The sequence below is a fragment of the Bubalus bubalis genome, chromosome 11 (assembly GCF_019923935.1).
Source record: "Bubalus bubalis isolate 160015118507 breed Murrah chromosome 11, NDDB_SH_1, whole genome shotgun sequence".
NCBI lineage: Eukaryota > Metazoa > Chordata > Mammalia > Artiodactyla > Bovidae > Bubalus > Bubalus bubalis.
Window position 1 is genome coordinate 78,016,156 of NC_059167.1, and position 14,787 is coordinate 78,030,942.

At 42.6% G+C, this 14,787-nt stretch overlaps 1 gene segment (V, D, J or C); it reads left to right on the forward strand.

The window, feature by feature from the left end:
• The first annotated feature begins 605 nt into the window (after positions 1–605).
• On the forward strand, positions 606–2,093 carry LOC112588015. The segment is given in 3 exon segments: positions 606–839; positions 932–1,314; positions 2,058–2,093. Coding segments are annotated over 3 exon segments (465 nt in total).
• The last annotated feature ends 12,694 nt before the right edge of the window (positions 2,094–14,787 follow it).

A 14,787-nucleotide genomic window follows, 5' to 3' on the forward strand; every position in this document is an offset into this window, starting at 1 on the left:
TTTGCCTGATTGATCAGTTCAGTTCATTTCAGTCGCTCAGTCGTGTCTGACTCTTTGTGACTCCATGGACTGTAACCCGCCAGGCTCTGTCCATGGACTTTTCCAGGCAAGAATACTAGAGTGGGTTGTCATTTCCTCCTCCAGAGGATCTTCCTGACCCAAGATGGAAGCGAAGTCTCCTGCATTGGCAGGTGGAATCTTTATCGCTGAGTCACTAGTTAAGCAGCGCAGCTGCTGTGGCTGCTGCTGCTAAGTCGCTTCAGTCGTGGCCGACTCTGTGCGATCCCATAGACAGCAGCTCACCAGGCTCCGCCGTCCTTGGGATTCTCCAGGCAAGAACACTGGAGTGGGTTGCCATTTCATTCTCCAATGCATGAAAGTGAAAAGTGAGAGTGAAATCGCTCAGTCGTGTCCGACTCTTAGCGACGCCATGGACTGCAGCCTACCAGGCTCCTCCGTCCATGGGATTTTCCAGGCAAGAGTTCTGGAGTGGGTTGCCATTGCCTTCTCCAAGCAGCTCAGCTACTAGAGTACAAAGTCTCCTGATTCTAAGTGGGCTCTAGGGGGCGCTGCACTGTGAGCTTTGTCTTGGGTGCAGGAGGTGTTGTTGTCTTGCTTCTCACAGAGGACTGAGGGAAGATGTTGCTCTACTGAGAGAAGATACAGGTGCCAGGAAGCACCAGGGGGCATTTGTAAAATGCTGTGCTCGTGGAGAACATAGTCTCTGGGGGTGGTGCCATATCTCCAGCAAAGGTGAGCTGCAAAGGAGCCCCCCTCCAGCCCAGCTTGAACCATGGCCTCTGCACACATCTGGACACTTGGGATTCTGTTTACACTCAGTGAGTGATGTTCCCTTCCCGTTTTCCACTTGTATTACCCGTTTACGTTCTTTTTCAGAAGCTTTACTGATGTATTGTGCGTTACTTTACAGGTGGGCTGAGAGCTCAGTCGGTGACTCAGCCAGAAGCTGAGGTCCGTGTCGCGGAAGGGGATCCGGTGACTGTGAAGTGCACCTATTCAGTTTCGGGGAGCCCTTATCTTTTCTGGTATGTCCAGCATCGCAATCAAGGTCTCCAGTTCCTTCTGAAATACATCGGAGGGGACACCTTGGTTAAAGGCAACTACGGTTTTGAGGCTGAATTTAACAAGAGCCAAACCTCTTTCCACCTGAAGAAACCATCTGTTCTAGGGAGTGACTCTGCCTTGTACTTCTGTGCTGTGAGGGACACAGTGGTGCGGGCAGCAGGGAGAGCTGAATACAAACCCCTGAGCACAGAAAACCATGCTCCTGAAGCCTTAATATCTCTCCACAAGGTGACGGTGTGGCTCCAGAATTTGTCCTTCATAATAACTTTTTTTTTTTTTTTGGGTAAAGCCACAAAATTTGTTCATTTGACAAGCATATGTTGAAATCAATCCTGTGTGCCAGATACTCTGCTGAGCACTGATCATAAAAAGGTGAAAGAAACCATCCTTGATCTGCAGATGCCAGGTGTGATCCCAAACAGTTGTGAACCCCTTTAATTCTTACAACTCTTCTCATGAGCTTCACTTTGCTGATGAAAGCATTCAAACTCAGAGAATTTATGTATCTTACTGAAGTCACAGAACTGCTCAACAGTAAATTGAAACCCAGACAGCCTGCCTCTCAGGCGTGTAGTCTAACCACTCCACTTTTCCTCAGCGTATAGGCTCCTCCAGGAATGAGACGGATTTCAACAGTGTTGTAGCCCTCATTCCCAAAATAGTCCCTGTTAATAAAAACTGTTGGTTGTAGGGATGAAAAGTAAACTGATAACTCAAAGCAGTTTGGTAAGTGCTCAGAGAGAGAAGTGCATAAAATGCTATGTGACAAAAGGAAGTAGAGGTAATTTGACTCTGAAGAAAGGAGAGAGGAAGCAAGTGAGACATAATGTGAGAAGGATTCAAAACATTGGAGGATTAAGTATGTCGTATAAACATGTAGGCTGATTACAGCGCCTGTGCTCACATCTTCTTATCTATACCCTTGTGAAGGACTGGACTCAATACCTCTCTTTTTTCTCTTTTCAACTTAGAACCTCCCAGAAAGGGCTCTGGTTGACTCAGTGTGAGTCAGATGCTGTTCCCTGAAAGTTGTGGTGGCTACTAGGGTTAGCCCAGCTTTGCTCTGCTAAGCTGCTAAGTCACTTCAGTCATGTCTGACTCTGTGTGACCCCATAGACGGCAGCCCACCCAGGCTCCCCTGTCCCTGGGATTCTCCAGGCAAGAACACTGGAGTGGGTTGCCATTTCCTTCTCCAATGCATGAAAGTGAAAAGAGAAAGTAAAGTCGCTCAGTCCTGTCTGACCCTCAGCCACCCCATGGACTGCAGCCTTCCAGGCTCCTCCGTTGATGGGATTTTCCAGGCAGGAGTACTGGAGTACTGGAGTAGTGCTTTGCTCTCAGATCAGATCAGATCAGTCGCTCAGTCGTGTCCGACTCTGCGACCCCATGAATCGCAGCACACCAGGCCTCCCTGTCCATCACCAACTCCAGGAGTTCACTGAGACTCACATCCATTGAGTCAGTGATGCCATCCAGCCATCTCATCCTCTGTCATCCCCTTCTCCTCTTGCCCCCAATCCCTCCCAGCATCAGAGTCTTTTCCAATGAGTCAACTCTTCGCATGAAGTGGTCAAAGTACTGGAGTTTCAGCTTTAGCATCATTCCTTCCAAAGAAATCCCAGGGCTGATCTCCTTCAGAATGGACTGGTTGGATCTCCTTGCAGTCCAAGAGTCTTCTCCAACACCACAGTTCAAAAGCATCAATTCTTTGGTGCTCAGCCTTCTTCACAGTCCAACTCTCACATCCATACATGACCACTGGAAAAACCATAGCCTTGGCTAGACGAACCTTTGTTGGCAAAGTAATGTCTCTGCTTTTGAATATGCTCTCTAGGTTGGTCATAACTTTCCTTCCAAGGAGTAAGCGTCTTTTAATTTCATGGCTGCAGTCATCATCCAAAGTGATTTTGGAGCCCAGAAAAATAAAGTCTGACGCTGTTTCCACTGTTTCCCCATTTATTTCCCATGAAGTGGTGGGACTGGATGCCATGATCTTCGTTTTCTGATGTTGAGCTTTAAGCCAACTTTTTCACTCTCCACTTTCACTTTCATCAAGAGGCTTTTAGTTCCTCTTCAATTTCTGCCATAAGCGTGGTGTCATCTGCATATCTGAGGTTATTGATATTTCTCCCGGCAATCTTGATTCCAGCTTGTGTTTCTTCCAATCCAGCGTTTCTCATGATGTACTCTACATATAAGTTAAGTAAGCAGGGTGACAATATACAGCCCTGACGTACTCGTTTTCCTATTTGGAAGCAGTCTCTTGTTCCATGTCCAGTTCTAACTGTTGCTTCCTGACCTGCATACACATTTCTCAAGAGGTAGATCAGGTGGTCTGGTATTCCCGTCTCTTCCAGAATTTTCCAGTTTATTGTGATCCACACAAAGGCTTTGGCATAGTCAATAAAGCAGAAATAGATGTTTTTCTGGAAATCTCTTGACTTTTTCCATGATCCAGCAGATGTTGGCAATTTTATCTCTGGTTCCTCTGCCTTTTCTAAAACCAGCTTGAACATCAGGAAGTTCACGGTTCACATATTGCTGAAGCCTGGCTTGGAGAGTTTTGAGCATTACTTTACTAGCGTGTGAGATGAGTGCAATTGTGTGGTAGTTTGAGCATTCTTTGGCATTGTCTTTCTGTGGGATTGGAATGAAAACTAACCTTTTCCAGTCCTGTGGCCACTGCTGAGTTTTCCAAATTTGCTGGCATATTGAGTGCAGCACTTTGCTCTGCATTTGGCCAATTAATTAGTGGTGTCTGGGGGATGATTTTGCAAGAAATTAGCAGCTCCATTTTTAACCATATGATTCAAAGGAGTATATCCCAAAGAAATTAATTTTTATGTAGAGACTTGCATTTATTTTTTCTAAATGGATCGACATTCATAAGAACACTACTTATTTATTGAAAACATCACACTTGCTCCATTGATTTGGGATACTGAATTTATAGTATACTAAATTCCTATATATACCCAGATCTATTTTTGGATTCTATTCTTGATGGGTATATCTCAGCCCAAAATGATTACAATCCCCACAAAGAGCCATTCCTTGACTACCCCATGGGCTTGGGTTGTGTATACACTGGTAGAATATCTCATCAGGGAAGAAGGTCTTTGGAAGAAGCACATGTAGACCTTAAAAGTGGGTCTGGGGAATCCTTGTGTGCAGGGAATCCTGGGATCTGGGTGACCAGAGCAAGATCTAGAAGAGATATATCCTTGGCTCAGTGGACTTCTCACAGGCATTGAAGTGGGAGGATGGCCAGGGAAGAGCCTTTTATAATGGAGGACTAGGGAAGGGACATTGTGTGCTCAGGTCTATATTTCCCCCATTTACTGAGGTGGCTAAGAGGGAGAAAATAAGTTTCCTTTGAAGTTCTGTTTTGTCATTTGGTCCTGGTAATTGGCTTGTTTGACCTTGAGGAAGAAAGTTAGCTTAATATTCTTTTTTTCCTATGCTTACTGGAAAATGTTCGTTATAACCAGGTAACTTTTAAGTAAAGCCAGAAATTCAATGGAGTTTTTATTTATAATATTCATTTTTATCTTCTCTTTTATCTCATTTTAAGGACTCTGTGGAAAGGGGGCTAAGCATAAATTATATTTTATGATTCTTCTTCTTAGTAAGTATGTCAGAGTGGATCAGCCATTTACAATCTATATGCCTTATCTCCTAAATCAAAATTGAGATAATTGGAAAGACTGTTATGAGGATTTTTGTACATATGTCTTGGAGCCTGAATAGAACTGGGTTTTGAGGGAGGCATAGCAATCAGAAACTTAGTCACTGCTATGGACTGAATGTTTGTGTCCTGGCAAAATCTGTATGTTGAAACCTAATCGGCAGTGTGATGGTATTAGGACGTGGAGCCTTTGGGAAATTCTTAGATTGTAAGGGTGAAGGTCTTTTGAATGGAATTCATTTTCTTATAAATAAAAGGCACCCCAGAGATCTCCTTTGCCTATTCCTCCATATGACAGAACAGCAGGAAGATGGTGGTCTGGACCACCAGACCAGGAAGTGGGTCCCCACAAGATACCCAATCCACTGGTACCTTGATCCTGGACTCACTAACCTTCAAAATTGTTAGAAATAAATGTTTGTTGCTTAGGCCTCTAGTCTGTGGTATTTTTGTTATAGCAGCCCAAATGGACTAAGGCCATCACCAAAGCTATGGATCTTCTATATCTGCCCTGAATTGCTTATATTTGGACTGCAACATGAGAAGGAAATACAGTCAATCTTGTTTTTAAGTTACTTTACTTTGGTCTTTGTCACATCACTTGAACCTGTATACCATCTTATATACTAGAAAACCTGCTTTTAGGAAAGGAGCTAGTATCATCCTATCTAATTACATTGTGGTTAAATTGCATCAAGCAACATTTTATTCTATTTTAAGCAACATTGCATCTTTAATTTTTTTTTTATGTTTTGGCTGTACTGGGTCTTTGATAAGATGCAGGGCTTCTCTTGTTCTGGAACATGGGTTCAGTTGCTCTGCAGAATGTGGGTCTTAGTTACCCAACCAGGGATCGAACCCACATACCCTACACTGGAAAGTAGATTCTTAACCACTGGAACACCAGGGAAGTACAAAATTTTTTTTTCTGTTTTTTTTTTTTTTTTTTTAAATTATTTGTGAAACCACAGTTTTCATTTCTGAAATATAATGTTAAGTATTTTAAAGAAGGTAGGAGTAGAGAAGCATTTTGGGGGCTTATTATCCTGGTTTTCCTGAGAGCTATATTTTGCTGCATCCATGTGAGAACTTGCTCTTGCCTGGAGGCTCGGGAGACATCTCTCTCTCTAAGAGGAACCACCGTCCATGGAGCCATTTTGTGTTCCATTCAGTCTTCCCTCCTCTGACCTTTTCCTAATTGTATAATAAGTTTCACTCTGTTCTCTCCAAGAATCCAGAAATACTTTAAGTGTTAGTTTAGCTTTTCATCTTCTTTCCTTTCCCCAAACAAAAGAAACAAACAAGACCATCTCCCTGTTTTTTTTGTTTCTATATCAAACAGTGGAACTACCATCTACCCAGTGCTCTCCACTTGTGCTCCCACAGGTGCTTCCAGGCCTGTCCTGGAGCTGTTCCTTTGGCCTCTTTCTGCTTGACCCAGTCTTTACCAGGTTCGTCCATCTTCCCTTATGTTTTAGTTCAGGTGTCACTCCAGTTGGGAATGTTCCTGGAATCCCACAACCAGTGTAGTCTTCCTACCTGTATGTCCCCATGATGCTGTACTTTCCATACCACAGCAGTTATCATGAAGACTGTCACTGCTTTAAACATTCTCTTCCTTTTGACAAGACCATTTTCATAGGGGGATGTTGCATCTAGCTCAGTGCCTGACCCAAGTATGGACTCTGCAAATGTTGTTTGATTGAGTAAATTAATACTTACCAAGAGTCTTAAAATATTCCTACTCTTTAACCCAGGGAATCCCCTTTGTAGAAGCTAGTCTAAAGAAATAACCGTAGGTTTATGTTATTTTGCAAGTGGTCATGTAAAAAATGAAGATGGAAAAACCCTTAACAAAGAAATAACTGGAAATTTAGACAGATTTATGTATCAGATCAGATCAGTCGCTCAGTCGTGTCCGACTCTTTGCGACCCCATGAATCACAGCACGCCAGACCTCCCTGTCCATCACCAACTCCAGGAGTTCACTCAGACTCACGTCCATCAAGTCAGAGATGCCATCCAGCCACCTCATCCTCTGTCGTCCCCTTCTCCTCTTGCCCCCAATCCCTCCCAGCATCAGAGTCTTTTCCAATGAGTCAACTCTTTGTATGAGGTAGCCAAAGTACTGGAGTTTTAGCTTTAGCATCATTCCTTCCAAAGAAATCCCAGGGCTGATCTCCTTCAGAATGGACTGGTTGGATCTCCTTGCAGTCCAAGGGACTCTCAAGAGTCTTCTCCAACACCACAGTTCAAAAGCATCAATTGTTTGGCGCTCAGCCTTCTCCACAGTCCAACTCTCACATCCATACATGACCACAGGAAAAACCATAGCCTTGACTAGACGAACCTTTGTTGGCAAAGTAATGTCCCTGTTTTTGAATAATGGTGTTTATATAGTATTCTTCCTAAAATCTAAATATTTACCACAAGAAAAATTGGTAAATAAATTATAGTACATCTCTAACGTGGAATATTTTGAGGAATATTTTCAGTTAGAATCCAAATTCTACATATACTTATTAATAGGTTCAGAAATAACATTAAAAAATCCAGCGTACCCCAAAGTGTATGTATGTATTTACATGTTTGTGCATATATGCACATGCAGTCCAATTTTGTTAAAAATATTTATACATAGACAAAGAAAAAAAGATATATACCCAAATATTATCAAAGATATTTCTTGGATATAGCATTCACATGATTTTTGTACTTTTCCATATTTTCTACAATCTGTATTTAGAATTCATTATTTTAACAACCAGAGAAAAACTCACGTTTTAAAAATTTAAAATGTATCTCCAGTTGGTGACTCTTGCTATAGGGGCACAATTTTCTTTCTTAATCACAAGAACCTTCTAAAATTTGCTTTAACAGGGCTTTGAGGTTTTTTTTTCTTTTAATTTCAGTACATATAAAAAATAACATTAATGCATGTATATAGGAAGAAGCACAAGCTGGAATCAAGATTGCCGGGACAAATATCAATAACTTCAGATATGCAGATGACGCCACCCTTATGGCAGAAAGTGAAGGGGAACTAACAAGCCTCTAGATGAAAGTGAAAGTGAAGAATGAAAAGGTTGGCTTAAGCTCAACATCCAGAAAACGAAGATCATGGCATCCGGTCCCATCACTTCATGGGAAATACATGGGGAAACAGTGGAAACAGTGTCAGACTTTATTTTTTTGGGCTCCATAATCACTTTGGATGGTGACTGCAGCCATGAAATTAAAAGACGCTTACTCCTTGGAAGGAAAGTTATGACCAAGCTAGATAGCATATTCAAAAGCAGAGACATTACTTTGCCAACAAAGGTCAGTCTAGTCAAGGCTACGGTTTTTCCTGTGGTCATGTATGGATGTGAGAGTTGGACTGTGAAGAAAGCTGAATGCTGAAGAATTGATGCTTTTGAACTGTGGTGTTGGAGAAGACTCTTGAGAGTCCCTTGGACTGCAAGGAGATCCAACCAGTCCATTCTGAAGGAGATCAGCTCTGGGATTTCTTTGGAAGGAATGATGCTGAAGCTGAAGCTCCAGTACTTTGGCCACCTCATGCGAAGAGTTGACTCATTGGAAAAGACTCTGATGCTGGGAGGGATTGGGGGCAGGAGGAGAAGGGGATGACAGAGGGTGAGATGGCTGGATGGCATCACTGACTCGATGGACGTGAGTCTGAGTGAACTCCTGGAGTTGGTGATGGACAGGGAAGCCTGGTGTGATGCTATTCATGGGGTCACAGAGTCAGACACGACTGAGCGACTGAACTGAACGGAACTGAACTGATCCCATAGCCATTTACTTTACTGTTTTGGGTTCAAGTTTATACACCGTTTTTTTGTCTCCTGTCTAGGGAATATTCCTTTAGCATTTGTTGGAGAGCTGGTTTGGTGGTGCTGAATTCTCTCAGCTTTTGCTTGTCTGTAAAGCTTTTGATTTCTCCTTCATATTTGAATGAGATCCTTGCTGCGTACAGTAATCTGGGCTGTAGGTTATTTTCTTTCATCACTTTAAGTATATCCTGCCTTTCCCTCCTGGCCTGAAGAGTTTCTATTGAAATATCAGCTGTTATCCTTATGAGAATCCCCTTGTGTGTTATTTGTTGTTTTTCCCTTGCTGCTTTTAATATTTGTTCTTTGTGTTTGATCTTTGTTAATTTGATTAATATGTGTCTTGGGGTGTTTTGCCTTGGGTTCATCTTGTTTGGGACTCTCTGGGTTTGTTGGACTTGGGTGATTATTTCCTTCCCCATTTAAGGGAAGTTTTCAACTATTATCTCCTCAAGTATTTTCTCATGGTCTTTCTTTTTGTCTTCTTCTGGGACTCCTATGATTCGAATGTTGGAGCGCTTAACACTGTCCTGGAGGTCTCTGAGATTGTCCTCGTTTCTTTTAATTTGTTTTTCTTTTTTCCTCTCTGATTCATTTATTTCTACCTTTCTATCTTCTACTTCACTAATCCTATCTTCTGCCTCCTTTATTCTAGGATTTGTTGCCTCCAGAGTATTTTTGATCTCATTTATTGCATTATTCATTATATATTGACTTTTTTATTTCTTCTAGGTCCTTGTTAAACCTTTCTCGCATCTTCTCAATCCTTGTCTCCAGGCTATTTATCTGTGATTCCATTTTTATTTCAAGATTTTGGATCATTTTCACTATCATTATTCGTAATTCTTAATCAGGTAGATTCCCTATCTCTTCCTCTTTTGTTTTGTTTGGTGGGCATTTATCCTGTTCCTTTTCCTGCTGGATATTCCTCTGTCTCTTCATCTTGTTTATATTGCTGAGTTTGTGGTGGCCTTTCTGTATTCTGGCAGTTTGTGAAGTTCTCTTTATTATGGAGTTTCCTCACTGTGGGTGGGTTATATCGGTGGCTTGTCAAGGTTTCTTGGTTAGGGAAGCTTGTGTCAGTGTTCTGGTGGGTGGAGCTGGATTTCTTCTCTCTGGAGTGCAATGAAGTGTCTAGTAACAAGTTATGAGATGTCAGTGGTTTTGGAGTAACTTTGGGCATCCTGTATATTGAAGCTCAGGGCTGTGTTCCTGTGTTGCTGGAGAATTTGCATGGTATGTCTTGCTCTGGAACTTGTTGGCCCTTGGGTGGTGCTTGGTTTCAGTGTAGGTATGGAGGCGTTTGATGAGCTCCAATCGATTACTGTTCCCTGGAGTCAGGAGTTCTCTGATGTTCTCAGGATTTGGGCTTAAGTCTCCTCCTTCTGGTTTTCAGTCTTATTTTTACAGTATTCTCAAGACTTCTCCTTATATATAGCACCGTTGATAAAACATCTAGGGTAAAGATGAAAAGTTTCTTCACAGTGAGGGACACCCAGAGAGGTTCACAGAGTTACATGGAGAAGAGAAGAGGGAGGAGGGAGTTAGAGGTGACCCGAATGAGATGAGGTGGAATCAAAAGAGGAGAGAGCAAGCTAGCCAATAATCACTTCCTTATGTGTGCTCCACAGTCTGGACTGCTCAGAGATGTTTATGGAGTTATACAGAGAAGAGAAGAGGGAGGAAGGAGATAGAGGTGGCCGGGAGGATAAAAGGGGGTAATGAAAAGGAGAGAGACAGATCTAGCCAGTAATCAGTTCCCTAAGTGTTCTCCACTGTTTGGAACACACAGAGTTTTAGAGAGTTGGGTAGAGAAGAGAAGGTTGAGGGAGGAGACAGAGACAACCTAGTGGAGAAAAAGGAGAGTCCAAAGGGGGAGAGAGCAATCAAGCCAGTAATCTTGCTCCCAAGTAAAAATGGGTCCTGAAAATTGTGTTCTCAAAGGTACAAAATTGAAAACAAATACCAAAAAGCAAATATTAAAATTCTAGAGTATAGGTTGAATTTTCAAAAATACAATATTAAAGAAAAGAAGAAGAAAAAAATCACAAAAATTATTTAAAAATATATATATATATATGAAGTTTGCTTTAAAAAATAGTCTTTTTTTTTTAAAGTAATAGTAGGTTATAAAAATGAAAATTAAAGGAGTAATAGAGGACTTAAAATTTAAAAAGTTAAAAAAAGAAGAAAAAAGAAAAGAATGATCGTAAAAATAGTAAACATATATCTAGGACTTTCTCTGGTGTTGTTGTGGGCAGTGTGGGGTCAGTTCATTTTTGGATAGTTCCTTGGTGCGGCTTATATTCTCAAGACCTTAGGCCCCTTCCTATGTAGTTGGTACTAACTACAGGGTTTTAATCTATTGTACCCGTCACTTCCAAGGTGGTTCCCTCGGTTTTAGCTTCTTCTGTTTGCTGGTCTCTTCAGTGTCTGATTTCCGCCCTGACACAAGGAGGGGCGGTGGTGGACACTTTTTTTTTTTAGGCTCACTTGTTCAGTCGTGCTGTGGGGAGCGGGGTACACTGCAAACAAATAACACTGGCGTGTGCTCCCAGTGTCTCAGCCACACTGGGCCTGCCCCCACCTACAGCGCGTGCACCCTCCCTGCCCACACAGCTCAGGCTCTAGGTTGCTCTGAGGGTAACCGTCTGAGGCCGGCCCTGGGCTGCATGAACCTCCGAGGTCAAAGCCTCTCAGGTTCAGGCACTTGGATAGTCCTCAGAGGTGCAGATTCCACTGGGCCTGCGTTTTGTGCCCTTCCCAGCTCCAAGCAGCTTGGGTGATGAGGTGTTTGGCGAGTGCGGTCATTGTGACTTATTGCCTCTCCCGTCCCTGCTGCTCGGTTTTCTGGGTGTACAACTGGTGCACCTTCTCAGGCGGATGATGACTGCCCAGAACCCTAAGAAGTCTTAGTTAGCAAAGAAGCCTGCTTGCAGTTAGGTTGATAATGTCTCTTTGGGGCTGCGATTGCCCTCTTCTGGCTCTGGCTGCCTGTCACCAGAGGGGGATGGTCTGCAACCGGCTAGTTCTGTTCAGCCCTTTGTTCTTTGCGTGGGCCTGGTGGTGTCTTAGGGCTTTTCACGTGGTAGATATCCCACAGTCTGGTTTGCTAGCCCGAATTAGTTCGCTCTGATTAGTCTCGGGGCATTCAGGCCCGATCTTTACTCTAAGCAATACAGCCCGCACCTCCCTGCCCAGGCCCCACTTGCTAGTGGCCAGTGCAGGCGCCTGTGCTGCTTCTCCACTGGGGGTGTTACCGTTGGGCTTGTAATCTGTGGGTTTTAATTATTTACTTATTTTTCCTCCCTATTATGTTGCCCTCTGTGCTTCCAAGGCTCGCCACAGACTCGGCAGTGAGAGTGTTTCCTGGTGTTTGGAAACTTCTCTCTTTTTAAGACTCCCTTCCCCAGACAGAGCTCCATCCCTCCCTCTTTTGTCTCTTTTCTTGTCTTTTATATGTTTCCTACCTCCTTTCGAAGACAATGGGCTACTTTTCTGGGTGCCTGATGTCCTCTGCTGGCATTCAGAAGTTGTTTTGTGGAATTTACTCAGCGTTTAAATGTTCTTTTGATGAATCCTATTCCTCTGCCATCTTAGGACCGCCCCCCAGCTAAGCATTTTAAATCCCTCTCCACCTCTTCAGGTAGATACTAGGAAACTTCCAATTTACAAATGACAAAATTGAGGTGTAGAGATCTTTAGTAACTTAATCAAGGGTTCAGTTCAGTTCAGTTCAGTCGCTAAGTCTGTCCGACTCTTTGCAACCCCATGAATCGCAGCATGCCAGGCCTCCCTGTCCGTTACATAACCAGTTAGGAGCAGAGCTTGGGTAGGACGTCAATCATTCTGATGTATGACTAATAGTTATAAAAGCTAATTGATAGAACCACCATGAAATCTGTTTCTTTTTTGTTAAATACCATTGCCTTCTTAGAGTTTTATACTTTTTGAAGTTTTCATTTGATGAAAACTAAGTTAATGTAGTAATGATAACTGTACTTTACTCAATGGGCAATCACAGGAGTCTGTATATATTCCTGAACACTGAAGTCAAGAAATTGCAGTCATCATCTTTTATGTCTTTGAACATAAAGTTGCTCAGATTCTCTGTGATTGAATAACCTGCTTACTCCAGGGCTTATAGCTGAGCCTCAGTAGCCATATTAAAGAGAATATACATTACAGGTCTTTGCCATGGCAATGAGGACTATATTTTTCAAATAAGAAAAAAACCCCTTCGTGTGGCAAATATGTCTCCTCATTGGGACTGTAAGACACAGCATTTTCTGTTCTACTACAGTGTATATCTTAAAGCAAATTCTTTTTTTAGACAATTAGTAAATATGGGTCTGGCCTTCCCAGGGGCTTAGTGCTAAAGAATCTGCCTGCCAATGCAGAATATCTTCTTCAGGATGAGTTCAATCCCTAGGTCGAGCAGATCCCCTGGAGAAGGACATAGCAACCCACCCCAGTATTCTTGTCTGGGAAATCTCATGGACAGAGGAGCCTGGTGGGTTTCAGTTCATGGGGTTGCAAAGAGTTGGGCACAACTTAGTGACTAAACAGCATCAAATATGGGTATGATGAGGAAGTTTCATTGACTTTTCTAAGCATATTAGCAATTCGTGCCAAAGCAGAAACTTTCAAAGGCAATTTTCTTCCAATAAAAAAGCCTAAAATCTAGTGTTTGCTTTACTGGCTTCACGAATTCCTAGCGTTTTCAAGTGAAAGCTACCTGATAAAGCTGAGAGGGAGGGTAAAAAGAATGCTGGTCCATCTTCCTCTCTAGCATTAAGCAAATTGATTTATCAAGAATTCTCCAGGTCAGAATACTGGAGTGGGTAGTCATTCCCTTCTCCAGGGGACCTTCTCAACCCAGGGATCAAACCCAGGTCTTCCACATTGCAGGTGGATTCTTTACCAGCTGAGCTACCAGGCAAAGCCCTTATGAAGAACAATAACATTTAAAATGTTGATGACCTTGGTCTTACATGTTCTTATGGACCTATGTCTAGAGCAGTGAGACACAACTCCCAATATTTAAGATGGCAAAGACTTTAAAGACTATGATGCAGGGAACAGATGTCAATGGAGACTGAACTCTGCTGGCATTTCTAATAGGATTTCTATTGCTTTTGATAATGCTTTGGCTCTGGATTTGTGTATTTTTAGGGTTTTCCCTATCCCAATCTCCACCACAATTAATGGGTGTGGTTTGGAAGTGTTAGGGGTGATTCAGAAATACATGTATTGAGTTTTAACAGGAATTCTTATATTTAGGCACTGACTAAAATTTTATGAATTTACTTTTGTTTACACACATACACACATGTAAATTGTGATCACATATACTTATATTTCTCCCCCTGCTACTATTTCACATAGCACACACTTGACAGATTTTGTGACTCAGAGGCATGATATGAAATCGTTCATAGACAACAAAATATTTTGCAGATAACTTTTCCCAGATTCCATAGGAGGCGGGAACAAAGATGGAAGCGAAAAATTCTGCCTTTCTGTTAGAGTCGAAACTCCATTGTTACTTTTGATTCTCTGATCCAGAGGAGAATGAACTGAACATGATTCAGTTTTACCACTGTTTATTTCTAGTCTGGTAGTGTTCTGATTCGACAAACTGATGTGTAGAAGTCTAGCATTTCCCTCCTATAAAGGAAGCGTGTGACACAACACAGACAAACGGCCCTCCAGCTGCTGACTCAGTTTCCTGCGTGGGGCAGAAGCATCACACAGCTCAGGAGCTCTGCCTGGACCTCTTGAGCACAGGGTGCAGAATTCAGATCTGGATCTGAAATGGAGCAGAGGCCACATCACTGTAGGGAGAAGCTGCCCATATGCTGGTTGCCAGTGCGCCTAGGGCAGGCACAGCCTCTGTCTGTCTTGGTGAGGGCGGCTACACATAAGGACTCATGCACCTCTCTCAGTGCCAAGGTTGTGGGGAGGGCAGAGAGCATTGTTACCTGATGCATCTTGAAAGGGAGGGATAATGGGCAATGGAATCGGAGTTTAGGTCCTAAGCCACTTCATCCCCTATACCATCATTGTTGTAAATAAAGGCTCTTTTCTGCAGGATCCAGCATGACCAAGGAGGTAACTCAAATCCAGTCTGCAATTTCTGTGGTGAAGAAGGAGGCTGCAACATTGGACTGTGTATAT